We start from the raw sequence: 21,255 nt of genomic DNA on the forward strand, positions 1-21,255 counted from the left end.
GCTGAGGAAGCCTATACATTACAACCCAAGGGAAAGAAAGGCTGGGGGGAAGGAAAATAAATAAATAAATAAAAATAAAAACCACACACACAAAAACCAAACTATCACTGCAATCTGAGCACCAATTATCAAAACAGCTCTGCTTAGTCACCCTCCAAAGAACAGCATGGCACAGCTTGAGGCAAGAGAAGATTTATCTGATCCTGAGAGTTTCACTTTTCCTGCCCTCTGTAAGCAGAGACAAAACACTTTTATCCCTTTCTGTCCTGATCCCTTGGCCTTGCAAGCCGTTAGAGCAACAGCAAACCGAACTTGTGAGGAACACACAGAGAGAAGGAAGAAAGGCGTTATTTTGTTAGCAGCAATGCTGATTCAGCACAACACTGGCTGTGTGCTTGAGCTCCAAGCAATCAGCCCTTACAAAGGGAGTCAGTGCATTTTTACAGAAATGCAGCAAACACAAAGGTTCAGCATGGATGGCAGGCCCAGGAAGAAGATTCTAGACTTAAAGGCTGCCAGCTGCTGACTCTCATTGGCTCTGTGGTGAGTGCTTCATTACCCACCTGCAGCCAGTGCTGGCTGAAAGCCATTATGACCTACCTTAATTCAATGTTAAATCCAGCTTGAACATGGATAGTCCACTCGCATCGTGCGTTCAGTATGTAGGTATGACTTAAAGAAGTTTCCAGATAAATGTACCAACCTTCCCCAGTACCTATCTGCTGAAGTACCAGTGAGTGGTTTGAGGCCCACCTTGAAAACCTTAGCTGATTCATAACACTCCAAGGTTTTCTTACATGAGGCAGATATAGGGCCTTATGTCTGTTTGGTATAGAGATTTTTCTCCTATGCATTTTGTCACACAGGGTGGCAGGATTAAGCGTGGACTTTCAGGACAGTTCCCAGTCTTTCCCTAGAAATGCTGTCCCATCTGCTGGAATCCCTAGGCACCCAGGCATCAAGCTTAGCTCAGGCTAGGCACAGGGGTTTATGCTTCTCAAAGGCTATCTAGCTCAGATAAAAGTAGCTGCTGACAGCAGAAGGTGGGTAGCTTGGGCTTCCCTCTTAGAGCCTTCTCCAGCTAGACTGTAACGTTATGCCACAACAAGATGATGCAGAGTATTGAGTCTAACTATAGGCAGTATAGACGTGGGGAGAAAGAGACAGGCACTTACTGGAGGGTGCCTCTCATACTGAATACATTTCTTCATTTTCTGGCAACTGTAAGGGTAGGAGCAAAATCATGTGCAACAATTACATCTTCCTGACACTTGTGAGTGGTTCTCAGGGTCCAATAAGAAGGTCCTATCTTTCCAAAGGCTTAGTGCATCTGTTATCTTACTTTAGAGCATTCCACTGCAGCATGTCATGGCAAGTACTCCAGCTTGTTCTAGTGCTCTCTGTTAAAGTAGTCTTTTCTCCATTTCTAGTACACTGCATCTGTCATCTTTTGGCTGTCATCTCTTTACCCAAAGATGGGTGCATCCACCAGTAATATCCATGAATGGGATTCATTTCTGCTCTCATACCTATCCCCATAGAAGCGGAGGCAGGCTGACTGCTGTAGTTGCTGAAGAAATTTTTAGCTGAAGAACTTTACAGTTGATAAAATCTCATTTTTAAAATGTAAAAATACTGGATTAACATCTCCCTTAATCTGTGCTGTATATACCACACACCTAGCTAATAGTGTATTTTAAAAACAAAGCAGGTACAGCTTGTACTCACTGAGACCAAAGCAAAGTTGTGTTATGATGCCAAACTCTTCCTCATAGTATTGCTTTCCTGTGTCTCTCTGTGTCTGGAGAATTATATGCTACATAATTATTCAGCCAAGAGGCTCCAGCACTAACCAGGCAATAATTACAGCTGCTCATAACTACACAATAGGCTTGCATTTGCAAGTCTGAAGAAAAGGGTATTATCATTAGATTGCCACAAGATCTTCATTTCTGTTCAATTTATTTATCTTCCTCTAATTAAATATTAAGTCTCTTTAAGTATATAGGAAGAAATATGTATCTAGCATAGTTCCTTTGCCTGGGCTCCGAAGCTGGTGGAATACTGATGTGAAGGCTTTAGCTACTGTTTTTATTATATTAGCTAGTGGGTTTTGAATGTGATCTCCTGCCAAGTTTCCTGCTGTGTGTGTAAGCTCCCTGCCATGCACATATGAAAACAGTATTAATTACCCTAAAAGGGGCTTTCCTGCAATAGGAAAGATACCTGATCAAGAACTGTAAGCTCAAGTCATTTGGGAAGAGTTAACAGGACAAAGCCCACAAAGGCTAGAGCAGAATACCTTGCAGAAGAATCAGTCACGTTTCCAGACATATGAATGGTAAGAGGAGTAGCAGAGGTTGGTAGAAGACAGAGCTAGTAGAATGAAAGAAAATTAAGAGAGGGAAAATGCAGGCTAAATGTGAGGCAGATACCAAAAGCAACTCTCTCAAAGATGAGACAAAATGTTCCTACAGCTTTTCTACTGAGAATGTTTTAGGTCAGTCTGGAGCACTCTTGAGAAAGTGTTGGATGTTTTTGTGTCAAGCTGTTGAAGAGATCTAGAGAGATACACTGTGCCCAATATCTGAGAAACTCTCCTCAGCATCCAGCTGCCCTAGGTGGGAACTGAAGGCAAAGCACTGATGATACGTGCGGCGGCTGCCCATCACAAGCTAGGCCAGGTGTAAGCTGAAGTTGCCAGATGTGCAGTGGTGGAGCTCCAGGGCTCCCAGCTGCTGACTCTCATTGGCTCTGTGGTGAGTGCTTCATTACCCACCTGCAGCCAGTGCTGGCTGAAAGCCATTATGACCTACCTTAATTCAATGTTAAATCCAGCTTGAACATGGATAGTCCACTCGCATCGTGCGTTCAGTGGGTAACTCTCCAGCAAAATCTGACCTCTAGGAGCCCGAAAAACCTGTCCACACCCTGGGGAGCAAAAGAAGAAAAAAAGCTCTGTGAGGAACCTTCATATTACAGTTGAAGAAAATACAAGTGGGAACTACATCGGAATGAAAAGATAGGGTGGCTTAGGAAGATATCACTTTCTCGCATTGCAGTAACTAAAATAATAGAACAGCCACACAGAGGTTATAAGGAATCATGATTCTACTAGAAGTATTGTCTACAGTAAGACTGACCCAAGAAAATTTTACTTTGTTGCTTCTGCCTGCTTCGCAAAGCTGCCCCATGATACTATTCCATATAGCATTTGCCCCATTTGCGTTTAGACCATCTCCAGCTCACAAAACTTTGGATAGATCTTATGTTAACCTGCGTAATCACTGAAGCTGAGTAAACTGGTGGGACATTGCCAAAGGTGTAATGAACACCTGAATTAGTCCTTCACAAGGAGACATTTGGAAGAAAAAGTTCATCTGTTCCTACAGGGTGTATTCATTTGCCCTCAGGATTCACAGCATCATCCTCACAATTTGGATGATGGCATGCCAATGGGTACATGAAATCACCAGGACTTCACCTTGCTGTAGCATATGTTTAACGTGCAGCCCTCATCCCTTCTCTGAGGTTCATTCCTATCCTTCCTCTCCTCCTGTCCTCCTCTGTCAGTGTCACTCAGCTTTATACCACGAAATCTACCTCAGTGCCCACCAGCAGTTGACAGGACAAAGGACTCCAGCCACTTCTGCCCAGTCTAAGAAAACCACCAGGGAAAAAGGACCTGAACAAACAAGCAGACAAGGTCACATATGGAGGAAGCAATCTTCATGGCAATCCAGGCAGCTGTCCAGGGATAGTTGTTCTAATTCCTCATCTTGGAAGCTGAGTGTTTATATCCCAAAGAGTTCTTTCACCTTATGTAACCTCTCCTTTTCCCCAGCTATAAAATATGGCTGATAGAATTTTCTTCTGTGGAACAAGGAAAGTTATGTAGCAATTTCTGCAGAGCTTTCCGTGATCTGTAAATGAAAGTGCTAGCAAAATGCACAGTTAAGTGATTATGCACCACACAGAGCTCATTTCTCAGTTTCTGCTTTCCTGACTACATTTTTTGAATGGAGACTTGCACACCACTACATTCTCCAGTAAACCTTCTGTTGCTTTGCTGGGGATGAGTCTGTAAACGTGAGCCAGAAACTGTAACTGAGTCTAATAGCTCAGCTGAACCAAGGGATCCCAATGGTCTCCACACCACAGATAACTAGGATAACAAAAAGACAAATGATGCAACAGGTCTCTCTGTGGCAAATCTCTCACTTTGTTTTAGCTCCTTAGTTCAGCATAGAACCCTGCCTTCTCCATTTATTTCCAAAAAGGAACATTATATTTTTAAACAACAATGCAGGACTAATATTCCCTACAGGAATGGTGGATTTAATGCTTGCCCTAGGGCCTGTCTTCCCTTTAGGAAAAGAGGGAGACAGTGACCTGATTTGCTGAAGTAGCAAGCATCCACAGTTCCCACTGATCTTAGTGCCTGCAAATCAGTCCTGCTGCATCTCATCTATGGGGAGACGTGAAAACTGAGGGTCAATTGCTCCTCTTTCTTAAGAATTAGTTGCTCAAATGAAATACCTTTTGTTCGTTTACCCTCAGTTACCCCTAATTAAGCAGGACCCAAGGAAAGAGAAATGCTGCTCGGAGCTGTTCTTCCTAAGTGTTTCATCCTCCTCTGTGGCTTGCTTCATTCCTTGTGTAAAAAGCAAGGATTAATGACTGTGCCTAGCAGCCACATTACGATTCAGCAAAGCTGGCAGGATCTGTTGTGGTGCACATGATAATGCTCCTTCCCACAGCAAGGAACGGGGCCTTGTGCTGCCGCTGGCTCCTGCCTCAAAAGCAACCTGGGACAAAGCTGCTAGAAATCTTCAGATGCTTTGACAGAGGGGTTGGATCACCTCAAAGAAAGTTTCCCTTTCGCCCCAAGGGCCTTTTGAGTTTGCTGTGCCTTTAGCAAAGGGAAGCCAAAGAATTGGTGCAAAGAGATACTTGTGTGCAAAGCATACTAAATGTGCTTTTCTGTTTGCAGTGGTACAGCCTGACCTCTCTGAAGGAAACAGGCTTGGCCAGCAAAGCAGGTGGTCCTGAGGCCAGAGAAGGGACCATTCAATGACTTTCTCCAAAAGAACATTCTCAGGTTTTCTACCACTCTCCTCTGCACAAAGTACCTGTGACCAGATCTGTGCTCCTCTATCTCCAGCCCTTCTCCCAGAGGTTAAGATGATTCCCCAGACCAACAGTTCAATCATCTGTTGATCAGGAGTCCTTTCTCTTTCCATTCTGAATTTGCAGGAGTCCTGGAAAGCTCTCAAGAATAATTTACATCCTAAACACAAACGCTGGCAAACGCTGCCTCATTTACAAAAAAATAATCCACTTTGGCAGGCTGTCAACATCCTTGTTCCGTTCCTGTTCCTGAAAAAAAGGCAGCTTTCAGGGCTGCAGTGAGATTTCCTCTGAGGTTTGTTACTAACAGAAAACAAAACAACCCAAGAGGCCTCTGAGTTCCTGCCCATAAAGACCCGTGGGTCTGTGGAGCGAGAGGTCCTGAGGAGACCTCCCGTAAGAGCCCACTACCTCCTGTTCCAGTGCCACAGCAGCAGTGTTGGGCTCCTTCAAAGGTCAAACAGGCTGAGTGCAGAATGGCAGCAGAAATGCTTCTGGTGTTCACAAACAGGCTGATAAGAGAAAGCAGCTGCCACTGTCACACCTGGTTGCTACCTGATGCTTATGGCTGGCTGGTGTTACAGGAGACACGTTATGCTGTAAAAGTAGCTACTGCCACAGGGACCACATTCAGACAGCAAGCAGAGAAAAGGTGTTGGGTAACACTGCTTCCTTCTCTGCTTTAGTGGAGCATGTCTTGAACTATGTGAAAATCTGAGCTTGAGTGTATGGTGCAGAGGAAAGGGTCCAGCAGGAGATTATTTTTTTCTCTGTTTTTAGATTCTAATATGTCTTCTAAGGGATAACAACCCAACCTAATACCCAGACCCACTAGCAAATGTCCTAGTACCTAACTGTCTCCATTTAGTGCACTGTTATTTCCTAGTGACTCCTCTATAGTTGTCCTAGTTCTCTTCGACTCTTCTACACCATTTATTATTATTATTATTATTATTTTTCACTAAACAGCCTGGATTCCTTTTGCCGTTCCTCAGCCGTGCCTGCACGCTATGCCAGCACATGTACAAAAGGCACAGCCCCACTGCTCGGCCCGTGGTCGCCCAGCCACCTCAGCACACCTGCCAGCTGCCAGGAGCCGCTTCAACCACCGTGCCGTCGGGACCGTGACCGCGCTCCCACCTGCGCGCCCGACCCGCCGCCGCCCGTCCCCCCGAAGCACCGGGCGAGGAGGGGCGCCTGGCGCCACCAAGCGGCCACCTCCCGGTACTGCAGCACAGCGCCCTGGGGCCGCCTGAGGGGAAACGGTAGGCTGGCGGCGCGACGCGGCGGGGTTCCCGCAATGCCAACTCCGCCACTCCGCCTCTCCTCCGGGCACGGGGTAGCGAGGTGTCAGAGCGAGAGGAACGCCCGTGTACGGAGGAGCCCACCCGCTACGGCCAAGTGCGGAGCGCTCAGACCCGGGAGCGGAACACGAGGCGGGGGCCGATGCTACGCGGCACCGCGAGGGGGAGGCAAAGGGCCGCGCTGCCGGGGAGGGCCGGCCGGGCACTGCCGGCTGCCCCGGGGAGGAAGATCCGTGCCGGCCCGGCCCTGCCGCGTGTAACAGGGAAAGAGAAAGAGAAATTGTGAGAGGCGAAGGCTGGGGGCGTCTTGTCCTCAGCGGAGGGACAAGGGAAGCGTGGGACCGGCTGGTAGGAGGAGGTGAAAACTTGCAAAGCGGAGGAAGACTCGCGAAAGCAGCGCCTGCCAGAGGGGCACCCATCTCTATTTCACACCGCGCCCACCGAGCCGGGTATGCGACGTGCAGACCAGGGCCTAGGGGCAGCTCAGCCCGATAGCGGAGGCCACTGCTGTTGGGCTGTAGGGAGAGGTGCGCGGCACAAATCCCGCAGCTTCTGTGGTTGCGTTCCCTTGCCTTCCCTGATTTACTGACACCCGGCTGCCGGCAGGATGCCCGGAGCAGCCCACTAACTTTCAGATGTGATCCAGCTACAGGTACCAAGGAGGTGACTCCTCCTCCTGTCTCCAAAACACAGCATCTCAGCACATCTGCTCCAGCAGCTTGTGTGCTGTCATTCCCAGGCTGCTGCTGGCATCCCTCCGGGCCAAATCCACATAGCTATGAGCTGTGAGCCAGCACCCAGAGTGGGCATGGGCTGCTTTCTAGCCATGCTGCCACTGCATGCCTGAGCCGACATAGGAGCCCCAGAGTTATCTGCAGACATGGAAGATGGAGGAGGGCAGCACAGGAGTTTGCTTTGACCACAACTGTCCTGTCTGCTCCTCTCTGAGTGGAAGCAGCAGCAGCAATATCTTCCCACCACACCCTGACAATGAAGTACCCAGAATCATCCAGAAAAGCCTATCTTCTCGGTGCCACACTACAGCCCTCAAAGGAGAAACCTGTAAGAAAAACAGACTGTCCAAGCTGTATGAAAATTCAGTGTTGTTAGAAACTCCTAACAGACTGCAGTGCAAGGCTGTATTTGCTTTAATATACAAGCTGGCCAAGCAGGCAGAAATATATGATAGGCCACCAATCTATTCAGGATTAGATGAACTAACGATTCTTTCTTGGCTGCTTTCAAGTGCTTGGGAGCTTTAGAATGGATGATTCTAAAGGCCTCCTCTAAGAGCAAAATGGCCTTTAAAGCTGCAGCAGAAATGCTAAGTCACAGCCTGAAGCAGTGATTGAGCACCTGGTAGGAAGGCAGGGCCAACCCAGGGGAGCTTAGCTGCATGACTCACATGAGTGACTGGAAGGAATAGTGCCAGGATCCACCCCTTCCCAGACCTTATTTAAGGATTGGCAGTGAAGGTGAGGGTATTTTTTTGGAGATCCCTGCCTACCTGAGACTTTGCAAAGGTAAGCAGTTTTGCTTTTGTTTTTGTGTCTATGGCTGTTGTATTTGGGCTTGTTTTCATTTGCTGTTGCTTAGGATTAATTATGCCACCTCACTACTACTATTGTACTTTCGTTACAAAAGTGCAATCAGAAATCATGCTGTAAATTGCAAGGGACTCAATTTATCAACTTCTGAAGGCCAAGGCTGAGTAAACCCTCCTGCTGAAGCGTGGATCTTGCTGTTTAAAATAATTATTTTGGTTTTTTTTACCTCCTGAACTGTCAGGGGCTGTATTGGATAGGAAGGTAGATTAAATTGTTGCTTTAATGTCTGTGACTTGAGGTAAGATAAGCCTCAGGTGTGTGGAATAATGGACAAAAAAGAATAGGAAAAGTAGACCCTACTTCTATCCCTTTCAGTAAACAGAAGTGAAAGAGACAGTTGATAAAAATTGAGAGAGGGCTGGTGAAAGACTGTACTTTCACCCATGGGAAATTAATAAAAGAAACGCTTGTCTCCAGTTGTTTATGAAACTCACTATTAAAAGATAGTATTAGGACCAACAGCTTAGCAAAATAGAATCAGGAGGGGCTTTTGTTTGCCATTTGAAACAAAGCCTTCAGCCATCACTAGCAGGACATGGAAAACCCTGTGTTTTCTAATGCTGCCTTGGAGTGTGATGGAGCAGCAAGAAGAGGGTAGTGCCTAGACTTCTTGGGGCTGGTTCTGCAGCCCAGGGGTAGAGAGAGGACAGAGAAGTGTTCTGATGTAACTGCTGCCCCTGTAAATGTTTATGCATTGTTGAGGTCCTCTGGAGAATTAGTCATGCTCACATATGTCTGAGAAATGCAGAGACCATGAGATCTTCACAGTCACAGTAGCTGAAGTTTTAAAACAAGACAAGTTTAGTAGAGTTGCGAACTCCCATGGCTTGGGGCCCAGGCCAATCCCCAGCAGGCAGTCCTGGGGAGGGAACTTTTCCCTGCTATAGGGAAAAGTGCTCATCTGCTCAGTGCCCACTGCTGCTGCGCTTTACGAAGGTTGTGGTAGCAAACAGCTGGAAGGGCACAGCATGGCTCTGGCTCCGTCCCACTGTGCCCTATCCCTGGCTTGCCTCTGCCCACATAGGACACTTACTCATGCAGTCCCCTCCATACCAGCCAGCTCTGCACTCTGCGCAGTAGATCCCTTTGATGTAGAAGTCATCGAGTGTTCCTCCCCAGGAGCCGTTACGGCATGACTTGCAGTTCTCAAAAATGGTGCAGCCTGAAAGGAGAGCCACTGTGTCAGAGGAAAGCCTAGGTGAATTGCCTTAAGACAAGAGGAGCGGCTGCGCTCTGTTCTGCACAATAAATGCCAGCAACATTAGTGACTGCTGTGGTGCTGACAGCTTCCCAGCTGTGAACCATACCCAACCTCCACCCCCAAACCCTAGGCAGCTTGGACTTCAAGATCTGGAGCCGAGCTCTTTGACTGGCCTGAGCCTCTAAATCTCATTGCTTCAGCTATAAATGCCTCTCAGGAGTCTAAGTGTGCGTGCTGGTGCACGTTGGGCTCAGCCCCAGAGGTTCCAATGTCTTCCAATATGGCCCTGTTTTCTGCTTTCCTCTCTTGCTCTGCCCTTTCCTCACTAATCAGGCTTCTGATTATTCCTCCCTTCTCACCTTGAGGATGCACTTCAGCCCAGAGCACCTATGAGACGTTCCTGGTGCAGAGCTAGCTGCACCATCACTCTTTGGCAGCTGCCAAGACTGCTTGAGAAGTTCTAAGCAAGGACAGCACTTCTGGTAGAAGAGTTCCTGGTAGGAGATGCTACCTGCTGCTAGAGTGCCTGGCCAAGTGCCCATTACCCTCAATGCTCAGCAGCTGTCTTCACACGACTACAGTGTGACAGTAAGCATACCTGGGTGTATTAAGCAGGAATCGCACTCGTTCTCCTCGTTCCTGCAGCAGGGAATGGTGTAGCCCACTTTTTCTTTCCGTCCTGGACAGACGCACTCGATTTGGTCGTACTCACAGCATTCCCGGCACATGATGTTCCACTCTGCCCCAGGGCAGTTCTCATTGATCACTGTGTACTCTACAAGTGGGAAAAGAGAGGAAGGATAGAGGGGGCAGAAGAAAAATCCATTATTTGGCAAGGACTGACAGAATCTGTTACTCAGCAGTTTGTCAGATCATGCATGGCAAGATGTTTTCCTTGGACAACGTTCCCTGCACAGGAAACTACATGGTAACCTGTGGCCGGAATACCAGCTTGGTTTGGGTATCTAAAGGACCCACAGGCAGTTTTGCAAGGTCAGACAGAGGAAGTATATATAGAAAGTTAAGGAATATATTTGCTTCATTCTTTTCTCTTTAAGGCCTTCCCTTCATATCTGGAAATTAGATCACATGAGAAACTCTTCTTCAAATCTGAGGTCTGATTTATGCCTTTGTATACATGTAGATTATTTAAACTACAATGCCATGTTCTGCTCAGTTTGTGAGTTTGCTGCTCTCAAACAGGAAGGAATGTCCAACAGGAAGGGGCAGCTCCACAGATGGGCTGTAGCCAGTTTCAATCCCTATTTTCACTCAGAAGTATGCAGAGTCATACACAGTTTCATTGCCAAAGAAAACTAGACTTCTCATTATTTTAAAGGTTAATTCTGTCAGGCACTTCTGATACTGTAACATTATAAATGTTGTGGATTTTGTTGTTTTTGTTTTTTTTTAAGCTAGCATAACCTTATTTGCTGATATTTAAGCTATCCTAGACACATCCTCTTAGGAAAGGGCACTGTGATACTGTCCAGAGTTGCACCTGGAGGTAAGTGCAGCTCCCACCTTCACTGTCAGCATGCTGTCTCGGTTCTACAAATGGAAATCTAATGAACGCGTGGGGCTGTCAGCATGTCTCTTACCCAGCTGACAGGCCTGACGGCTGCTTTCATGGAGTGCCATGGTAAGAAGTGTGAGAGCAGACTAGAAAGATGAGACATGAAGGAAACCTGATGAGACACTTTATTTCTTCTTCTCACTCCCTTCCCTCACCCCCTCACCCTCTTTTTCTATTTCTATTGTGTTTTGGTAACGTCCTTTTTTCTTTTGTTTTCCACTCTCAGTAACAGATCTGCGTTGCCATTGCAGCAAACCATATTTCTGTAAGTCACAGCACTCTCCTATCTTTCGTTGAGCCCCATACCCTAATTACCACATCTACCGCAGCTCCCTGACAATAAACTTTGCTGCTCTGCCTTCCTTGATTCTTCACAGTCTCCCAAAACCTGGTTCCTGGGATCTTATCTTTCCACTGGTGACATTTGCTCCATCAAAAAGTGACCACCAGATGTTCCTTCACTTCTTTTCCTTTGGCTGGGAAATGAGATTACACTCTTTGTGCTTCTTAGAACTGAGCCTTTCCCAGCCCATTGCAGTTCTGAATTTGGAAATTAGGCTACTGTTTGTGCAGAAACCTTTATATTCCCCCCTGATCTCACAACCACTCCAAGAAAAAAAAAAAATTAATCTGTCATTCAACAAAATTCTTTTTTTTTTTTTAATTCCAGTGATTAATTCTTGCATCAAAATAACCATAGTGTTTAGCAGTAATGTAGCCTTTTGCCTATAGATGTCAAGATGCTTTGCATAGCTATTTTTCCAGATAGGAAACTGAAACACAAGAGAGATGAAGTGACTTTGTTCAAGGTCTCGGAGAAAAACAATAGCAGAGCCAGGAATAAAACTCGTGCCTTCTAATTCCCAGAACAGCAGTCAATCAACTTGGTCAAGTTGGGACTTCATCTATGGCTATTACTCTCTTCTAATGAAGCAATTTATCTATGAACTGTATTTGAATCAGATTCACTAGCAAATTGATTACACGTGCCTTATTAACTTATTAGAACTGACATTCAACTTGAGCCATCTCATCAAACATGACTGGAAATAGCTGTTTCTGTGGTGTATGGGAATGGGTATCTCACTCCTTGTTGAAGGAGGATTTCCCAGTGTCTGAGCATTAAATAACATTAAATTAAATAACCAACACTCGGGAGCTTTTGCAAAGCTTGCTTCAAATTTTTTTCAAAATTCTGAGTCACCCAACTGAAACTAGATGTCTAGTTTCCCTCAAGATTGCTAAGGCTTATTAATAAAATGGCTGTATCCATTTGGACTGTAGCTGCAAGTTTCCCCAGAGACACTGCTCTCTGTAAAATGATTCAGATGCTCACAGGCAGAGTTGCATTGGGCTGACTAAGGCACATCTCCATCCTTGCAGAGCTCAAGAACTGTTAAGACAATGATCAACACAACATAACTTCCAGGTTAGTATTTCTCTGAGAGAAAGGCTGAACCACAACACCTCGAGAGCTCCTTTCCAGCATAAATTATTCTATGATTCTATGACGTGTCTTTGTATGTGTAGAGTGTGTGCATTTATTCTTGTGTTCAGATCTTGTGTACACCAAAGCCAAAAGGAAGGTGTTGGGCTCAACACTTTTTGAACTGAATGGGTAGCATAAGTTGAGCTTAAGGTAACATGCGGTGCTTAAAAAAAAGGAGCAGCAGAATTTGGCCCTTAAGGAATTGTAAAAGTAAATTTGCTGTCACCTAGAAATGCAGTTTGCTCACTTCTTGCCTTTGTCTCAATGGAGACAATGAAAGCAGACCGTCTTTTGATTTACTGTCAATTGATTTCCCTCCCAGGCTCTCAGGTACTGTGGTTTGGGTAATGAATGTAACTTTGACAGGGAAATTTATGGGTCTGAGGTTGTTGGTTTTTGTTTTTGTTTTTTTTAAGTGATCCTCCCTAGGATTCTATTCACAGACACCTTTAAATCTATTTATTCTGAAGTTTTGTATAAACTATTTTTACAAGGAAATTTCTGCAAAGTCTTGATGTATCCCTTTAATAATTTTAGGATCCCTTTTGTGATGCACATATATCTCTTGGCTGCTGGACAAAAGGTAAAATAACTCTTTTTCCTTCAGGAAGAGGAATGCAGGAGGGAGATGCACAGAAGAACACATGAGGTTGTGTTGCTGAGCTCACTCTGGGCTGCAGTGAGGAAGAGGCACGAGCCTGTTCCCCACTGCATGCCTGGGGATGCAGACACAGTTGGCCATTAGCACCCCGAAAGAGAAAATCTAGACAGAAAGGTGCAGTAGGAGATTTGATGAGTGAGCAAAGTGCCAGTGGAAGATGGGATAATTGTGGTGCACTTTGTGGGCCCGACCTCCAGAGAAGGCAGGCTGGCATGTGGGAGCAGCTGTGCCTCCCAGTGTCACACAGAGTCCAGAAAGTGGTTTGACCTGATTTTTGGAAGGAGCAGGAAGAAGCTGCTTGACAACCCCTACAAAATATTTAGCTGAACACAACAAACAAGTCTGAGGACAGGCAAACAAACAGTGAATTAATTTATGGGATTTTAATGATGGAAGAAAGGCCCATTAAATCCAGGAAATAGCACATATGGAAGCAGCTCAAGACCGTGGAAACCAAGCAAGAAATAGCTGTGTGGGGAAGGCACGCAAACAGCTGGGGAGGGTGCTGTCAGAATGCCTGCTGTGCTCGGCAGCCTGGCAGAGCTTGATGCTGTGTTTTGACTCTTGCTCCAAGTTCAGCCTGGAGGAAGTGTGCAATGGAGAAATAGAGGCAGTGTGCAACTAGCTGGTACTTCTCATGCACTTCCAGGTTTGACATCAGAACCCAGGCAGACCACCTGGTTCCTGCAGCACAGGAGCATATTTCTATACATTCAATGCTCAGACACTGGGGATCCTACAGGCTTTCAGTGATTGATTCTGTAAGACAGAAGTAGGAGGAGATGTTCCCAGGCAGAGTCCATGTTTCCATGATCTCTATGTGGCCTTTTTTGTTGGCAACATCAGCCCAAGGCATGTTAGAGCAAAGGCAATTCATCAGATATGCTGCCACCTCCCCTGCTCTCCTGTATTTACCTGAAGCTTCGGGAAGCCCTCCCTGCTAGCAGGCAGGCCCTGAGCTTCCTCCATCAAAGCCTGAATGTGCGTGATGAGTTGCAGTGAGGAGAGATGATGCAGGAGAGCCTGGAGAGGCCAGCTCTGTTTATCTCAGCTGAGCCCATGTGAGGAACCTGCTGAATGCAGGTGAGGAGCACGCACAGAGGAACCAGTACAGAATAAATGCACATCTGATGTGCTCAATAGTGTAATGCTTCCTGACCTCCCTGTGCAGGCGAGGCCTCAGCTTCTCCACAGATCCTCAAGATTGCAGAGACAAAATGTTCAGCTTTTGCTCTTGATTTTGATTCAGCTCTGTGTTTGTCTTTGTGAAAGTGGTGCTCGTCTGCCTGCCTCTGTACCATATACCTGCAGGAGCCAGTGAAGGGCTAGAAGCAGGTTACTCCTACTGCTGTCACAGCTTTAAGGGGAAATACAACTTTAATCAGCTGGACTATCAAACTCCTGCAGTCATTCACTCAATTTATGAAGTTGCAGCAAATCCAGCTTTGATTTGACTTGTCTGGCTTACCCCTATTCCTTACTTGCTCTACCTTACAGATCCCTTTTTTTGCTTTTTATTTCTGTTTCACTTTTTCAAAAGGTGCTGACTTCCTTGTTCAAAATGTGCCTAGGCTCGGCAGCCAGGTGTGCAGCAGAGGACCTTGAACAGTGGGTGATGCAGTCGTTATCTCCCTGCTGCAACCATTTCTGTTTTTCCTATCTCCCTCACAGCACACACATGAGCCAGCCATCTCTGTCCAGGCCAAACCTCAAATAATATCCTTTTCCAAACTGCAGGACCTTGGAAAGTGAGGTGATAAAAAGCCCACAAGAAATTCTTTATTAGTACTTGGGAAGGACAGCAATGGAATTTTGACAGAAATACTGTTTGAATAGAAATGTAACCTTCCAAAAGGGTATTTTTTACTGTGTCATTCTGAAAAACTGGAAGTCTCCTTGGAAGATAAGTGAAGGCTCCATTAGCACTCACCCTGAAGAGTGGAGATATGTTTCTTATTCTTATGACAGTGAGTTCTAAGAGGATGCCCAAATAATAAAAAATAGCTGCAAGGATAAGACCATCTTAAAGCACTAGTTCTCAGCAGTCCAAGGTCTGCCGGAAAGGATAGTGATGAGTCCTATGGGATATGCAATGAGCCCAGTCAAATCTCTCGTTTGAAGGAAAAGCAGAGACCTACGAGGGATGGAAAAAGTCTGATCATCAAAGAAAGCAATGTCTTAGAGCTCAGGGATGAAGTGAGGACTGCCAAAAGCCAAACTGAACTTGACCTTGCAAAGGAAATTAGAATAATAGTAAAAAGTTCTTCAGCCATTTTAAAAAAAAAAAAAAAAAAAAAAAAGGGAAAGAAGAAAAGTGACTCTTGTGGTATAGAGGTGCAGATGAAATATAAGATGGTGTTTGGACAGTGCAGTGAGTTATTAGCTTTCATCTTCAGGGAATCCTCTTATGGGGAATCTGTGAGCAAAACAGACACACACATTAATGGGTGTGAGGGCATAGAAACAAATCAAGTGTGATCCACTCATTAGTGAACTTCTAATCAACTGCAGTTTGCAAGCTGGGACATTCCAAGTAAATTAGCTTCAGTTTTAGTTTATGCTACACCATCAGTCCTAAACATCTGGTGATTCACAAGAATGCTGCTGCCTGAAGGGTGGATCAGACAGCTCTTCGCTGTGGGACTTCATTTCAGCCCACTTGTCTCTTGTCATGGTAAATTTGTCAGACACCTTACTAGATAGGAAGGAGATTTCTGATCAAAATGGCTTGGAGCTAAGAAAATTATATAGCTCAGAACTAAGGTGAGTCAAAGCAAACCTAGTCACACCTATTAACTCGTCTTCCACTTCTTTGGAAGAATGGCTTTTTTAAGTTGCACTCATTTTAAGCTGATGCACGTCCATGCTGGTGATGAAATGGGACACCTCCATCCCTTCTGTCTCTGACTTCCTATTCTCACTTTGTGCTGGCATTAGCTGGTACAAGAAGGGATCAGAGGACCGATCTGGCAGAAAACAAGTTTGCATCTTCATCCCTCCCTGCAAAAAAGGAAAAAAAAGTGCCCCACAGTCCAAAAAAAGAGAGCACTTGAGGACCTTATTGGATGTATGGATTTATCAAAACATGGAAGAAACTGTTTTGTAAGAACATTCGTGCCTTGATCTGAACAGATAGAACTTCCCATCTGTTCTGTTACCTTGCAAAGATGAGTTTTCCTCTTGTGCTGCCATGTATCTATCAGCACATGGATATAACACTACTTCAGCTCAAAGAAATATAATTTCCAACTGCTTTAAGAAGTGATTTTTATTATTATTTATTATTAAAACTGTATTGTAAATAAGAGCAGATACATCTTTAAATTAGAGTCCATAACGGATGCCTGTTTCAATGTGCTTGTTCAACCAGCTCACGTTTCACAGATGAGAGTATACCCTTTCTTATTGGATTGCCATTTATTTTTTAAACATGATGCTCAATAACAATTAATGGCTTCTGCAGAATAAGTGAGTGTTTGAGTTTGAAGGAATGATTTCTTAAGGCTCTTATTAGGGAACGTTCAGCTGTGTAATATTTCTGAAGTGGAAGATTCTCATTTAAAGAAAAAATAGCTCCAACATAGGTGAAATCCAGTAAGAGTGAATGTATTTTCTTTCTATTTAGGTCTGTCTCATTTTTATGGCTGCTTCAGTCTGTTTCTTATTCAAGTCTGCGTCACTGCACCAATGTGCAAGCTGGTCTTCATCCCATAAGTGCCATGCGTGTGGACATTAGCAAATGAAGAACAAGAAGTGCACAGAAGAACTAGAATTTTTTAACTGGCAGTGAGAAACATGTTGGGTGAAACTGTGGCTCCACTGTGATAATGGCAAAGATCTCCTTTTGAATTCAGTAAGACCAAGAGAAACAGATCTCAGAAGAGAAGAGAGAGATTACTTTAAGAGGCTTTTATTGGGGCACATGGAAAACAGTGTACCCCAAACCATTAAGAATGATGGGAAGTGCAGGTCTTTAGTCCTAACCTCTTTATGCCTAAGAAAACATATTGTGTGCAGTTCTGCTCTTTTTCTAATAGGTGGCTTAAGAAGATGAAAGAGACAGTGTTGCTCTAAAAATACTTGGTTCTCCTTAAAATTATGTACCTACCATTCTTTCTTAGCAGCTGAGCTAATTAAATGAGGAGCTAAAATACATCCTTGTTTTAGCTTTGCTCAGTGTGCTTCATTTAAGGATTACAGGCCATTGCTGAATAATCGGACTGTTTCTCCCAGTGAGCCAGTTCCCATCCTTTCCTGGCTATTAGTGTGCTTTCACACAGCAGTAAGAGGGAGGTGAAAAAATGAAAGGATTTCTACAAAGCAAAACAAACCAGCCAAAGCCAGTGGGTGAACACAGAGGGAAGTCTGCTATACTGAGCAGACTGTCCACTTAATAAATGTGCACTCATTCCACCATCTTTTTTAAGTTCCAAATGTGAGGTTGTGTTGAAAGCAGACTAACTGCAGAAAGTATATTCTCTTTAAGAAGTGCACTGAAAAACAGTCTAGTGTCTGTACAACTGTGTTCTGCTGGGTGAGGCCATGGTTGGCCTAAACTCCATCTTGTTAACAATACAGAGAATGGGTCATATAGCTAAAAGGCTAATGCACATTCTTCTTTGGCTCAGGAACTGTGGTCTGCCTAATCTTTCAATAAATGAGGCTTTCTATTCTAGGCTTCCTGTTGTCATGCAGTGTATCGTAGCTATAAAATTCAGAAATAAGTAGTCCTGTTGCTCCTAACAGTCCTTAGGTTTGCTTCAGCGTGCTCCTACAGTAGTGCCTTTTTACGCTTGCAAGCTTCCCTTCTTAACTGGGCTGTGGTAAACAAATTGTAAACTCTCAGCATTTCTGCTCTGGCAGAAGAGGAGAAAAGAATTCTTACTTCAGTAAGAAGTAATTTCGAGGTCTCCATCTGGTCCTTGGATTTCCCATATCTATCTCAGTCCACTCTGCCTACACACTTTTGTTCAGCCAATAATATAAATCAAGTGCCCCAGTGCAAGCGAAAGGAAAGCCAAGTAAAAATCATGCTTCCTATTTGTGGCATGTAGGTGTTGCTCTTCTAAGAGCTGTAACAGTGGCTTAATGCATATAGAGCGTTTCCAGTCTTAACAGAAAACAGGAGTGTTCATTCAGTCAGTCTATACCATAAAACCTTGGGATACCACTGCCACTCAGCCAGCAGTGATGCTCCCTGACTATGTCAGGCCTAGTTCTTTTCTTCTCACATTTCAGCAGCCCTTTTTTTTTGGCAGCAAGCTGTACCATGAAAACTAGAGCCATATGGTATACGCTCCAAGTAGAAATCTGTTCCCCTCCACATTTTCTTGTACAAAGCCCTTATAGGCCTTCCACTCTCTCTAGGGAGAGGCTGGCTAGTCCATAGGACCAGAGAGATGCTTCAAGAACACAAGCATCCGCATTTCAGATCCTGCTCCAGCTTAAACCATGTTCCCCATGGCACACATCTTTCCTTGCCATCAAAATGCCACAGCTTGCTCCTTCTGTATCCTTTTGCCATAGTCAGATTTAAATTAGAGGCCATCATCTATCAATAGTCAGAGTGTTTTAGCATCTGAAGCAACCTGACGAAAATTGCCCTAAACCTCCTCTTCCTTCGTTTTCTCCTCTGTAGTTATGAGATGGTATTTTGATCTTATTATTGGCTCTGTGGCATTGTGTTTGTTTGAGAAGGGCTGTGACGTGGTCAAACAGCCAGGACACAGATGAAACACAGAGGTTGCTACGTTACTCATCAGGCCTTGATTTCTTCTGGGGATAGAGAAGCTTATTCTGGTCAGGGAAATTACACCAGTGTGACTGGAAAGAGATTTTGTTTTTCTTCCGCTGCAGAACAAGGAACAGGTATGAATGCAGTGCTTTTAAGGTTAGAGAGCCCAGCCTTCATTGAGAGTCCTGGGGAAGAGAGTTCCATGATGGAGGGAATATCTGGGAACCTGTGGAAAATGAACAGCTGCTATATTTAAATCCATGACCACACAACACGTGAAGAAGCGGTGTTAGACCTTCAAGCACTTCCTTGCTGAATCTGTGTCAGACCTGGACCAGGTTGGCAGAACACTTGCAGTTAATGTTGCTTGCATAGAAATAGCTCACAGAGACAGCAGCCGGATCTCTGAGCTCTCACCCCAAATTTTACATAACTGCAGCCCCAGGGGAACTGTGTACAGCCCTGGCCAAGGACTGCAGGATGTCCCTCTGGCTGCCAGCCCTGTGCCCTTGCTGATGGCTTGCATCCCAACCCCACAACTCTCTCCCCACCACAACTCTGGTTCCATGGGCAGGAGAGAGATGCCTGTGTCCCCGAGAGAACCATGCTGGAGGAGGCACACGCGTAGCCCAGTGGTGGGGCAGGCTCCCTCCAGGCTACACAAAGCCCAACCTCGGGGTACTGAGGGCTCTTGGGGACTCCTGGGAGGTAGCCTTAGGGTTGAGCATGTGTAACCCCAGCTTTCCTCTAAAACAAAAAGCGAGGCTCTCAGCCTTTGTCCATGCTAGGAAGCTAAACATGTGAACTGAAGTAACCCATTTGCTAAGATTGAATGCATCTGGATGTCTCTGAGCGCATCTGGGCTCCACTTCTCTAGACAGAGGATGAAGGGGGAGGGGAAGAGAGACTGGGGAGGGTTAAGATAGGCAGGAGCACATACAAACACACATGTATTTTTAAGGAAATATGAGTCACTTGCACTTCAAGGTTATTCCAAAAATCAACTCCCAGACCTCCCCCGACTCCTGCCCCCAACTCTTGAGGCAGGCCCTGTGCAACTGGGTGTGATAAATAGGGATAAAAATTGGATACATCTGTGGGGAGGAGGCAAAGTGCTATTTTCCAACCTGCCCTGACATGCTAAGGCCACTGCGCTGTTGAGTCCTTGCCCTGGCTTGGAGCTCCATTCCTGCCGCTGTATGTGGGGTGAGAGGCTCAGAGCAGGCAGGGAGTGGCTGTCGATTTGGGATCCCCTGCCTTGCAGTCACTGACCCTGGCGCATGAGGAGCTGCTGCCAGGTGGGCAACAAATCTCTCTGCAGCAGCCAGCTGCAGGTCTGGCACTGCCTGTGCTTAGGAGTACTGGGGCATCTGACAGAGTGACAGGTCACCGCCAGGACAAGGAACAGTGCAAGTGGGACAGCGGGACAGCATTTTGTGCTGGTGCCTCTGGGAGAAGCTTTGGCAGCAGTCAGGCTCTGTCGCACGGGCCCTAAGAACTGGCGAGCAGGGCGCTGCAGAGCAGACCCTCTGCTTCAGCCCCCAGTAAGGTGGGCTCTGCGGCCCCATCGTTGACACAGTTTGTAGCCATCACACGCTGCCTGCATGCCTGACATGTCCCCTGGTCTGCTGCTCCCCCCGATGTGCTCACCTTGCCATCAGCACTGCGACCTGCGGGCATCTGGGGGCACCTGACCTCCCAGTCAGCAGCCGGCAAGATGCTGACAGCCATCTGTGCCAGCGGCTCCAGCCGCTTCCAGGTGTAAACAGCCCGCATTCGTGGCCACATGACAGCAAATCTGCACTCACCAGTAAATGCCTTTCGCTTAGTCTTATCAAGAAGAAACTGAACATGCTGGCTCAGCAGAAACTGGAGCAAGGCTTGACTACAAAAAAGATTATTCTGCTTTAACAAGGCTTCCTCTTTGAAAGAATAATATTGGCAGCACTAAAGCCCAGATCAGAAACAATGTGTGGCTTTTGTTTTCTTTTTTTCCTACACTTTTTTCCTCCTTTGCCTTCATTCTTGGTGTTGGGGCTGGAGAGGAAAGTCTCTGTCTTGCCAAACTAAACAAATTACGCTTTACAATTCGGAGACTTAAATGCCTTTTTTTTATCATCATTTCCTTAGCTTTGAGTGTTGAGAAAATAAAGCAGTAGTAGGTGAAGTGATTGCATACCCTTTTCTTGATGGCCATTGGCAAACAAATCCAGCCAGTTGTTTCTCTTTAAGGCTATTAAGTTTGCCTGGAAACCATCCCTGGGCAGACCTCCCCCCACACACTCTCCATACCAGCAAGAAATGAATCAATAAAGCAGAGCCCCTTCCTGCTATTCTTACCACCCCTGCAGATCTCTCCACTTCCCATGACAGCGCGTGAGCTCAAACCCCTCTGACCACACTGAAGGAAAGGCACTGATTCGGCCATGCCGGGAATGCAGACGCTCACTTACGGTACCTCTCGGCAAGCAGGAGATGAGCAGGAGCTGGAGGAGGGTAAGTCCTATGTGTGTCCAGGGGGCTCGCTCCATACTGCTCAGGCCGGTGCAGCGG

At 45.8% G+C, this 21,255-nt stretch overlaps 1 protein-coding gene across 4 annotated transcripts in view; it reads right to left on the bottom strand.

Annotated features, from left to right (window-relative positions):
- PAMR1 (peptidase domain containing associated with muscle regeneration 1) overlaps positions 1–21,233 on the bottom strand; it is a gene marked incomplete at both ends in the record, with an annotated part of 53,534 nt that extends 32,301 nt beyond the window's left edge. For 3 of the 4 annotated variants that reach the window (XM_079537297.1, XM_079537296.1, XM_079537295.1), the window contains 4 exons: positions 2,817–2,931; positions 9,075–9,203; positions 9,841–10,017; positions 21,161–21,233. In XM_079537297.1, the coding sequence (XP_079393423.1) occupies positions 2,817–2,931; positions 9,075–9,203; positions 9,841–10,017; positions 21,161–21,233 (494 nt within the window). The remainder of the gene's footprint in view (positions 1–2,816; positions 2,932–9,074; positions 9,204–9,840; positions 10,018–21,160) is intronic. The other variant, XM_079537298.1, reaches the window with a different exon arrangement.
- Positions 21,234–21,255: the final 22 nt, after the last annotated feature.

The sequence above is a fragment of the Tetrao urogallus genome (assembly GCF_951394365.1).
Source record: "Tetrao urogallus genome assembly, chromosome: 6".
Lineage (NCBI taxonomy): Eukaryota > Metazoa > Chordata > Aves > Galliformes > Phasianidae > Tetrao > Tetrao urogallus.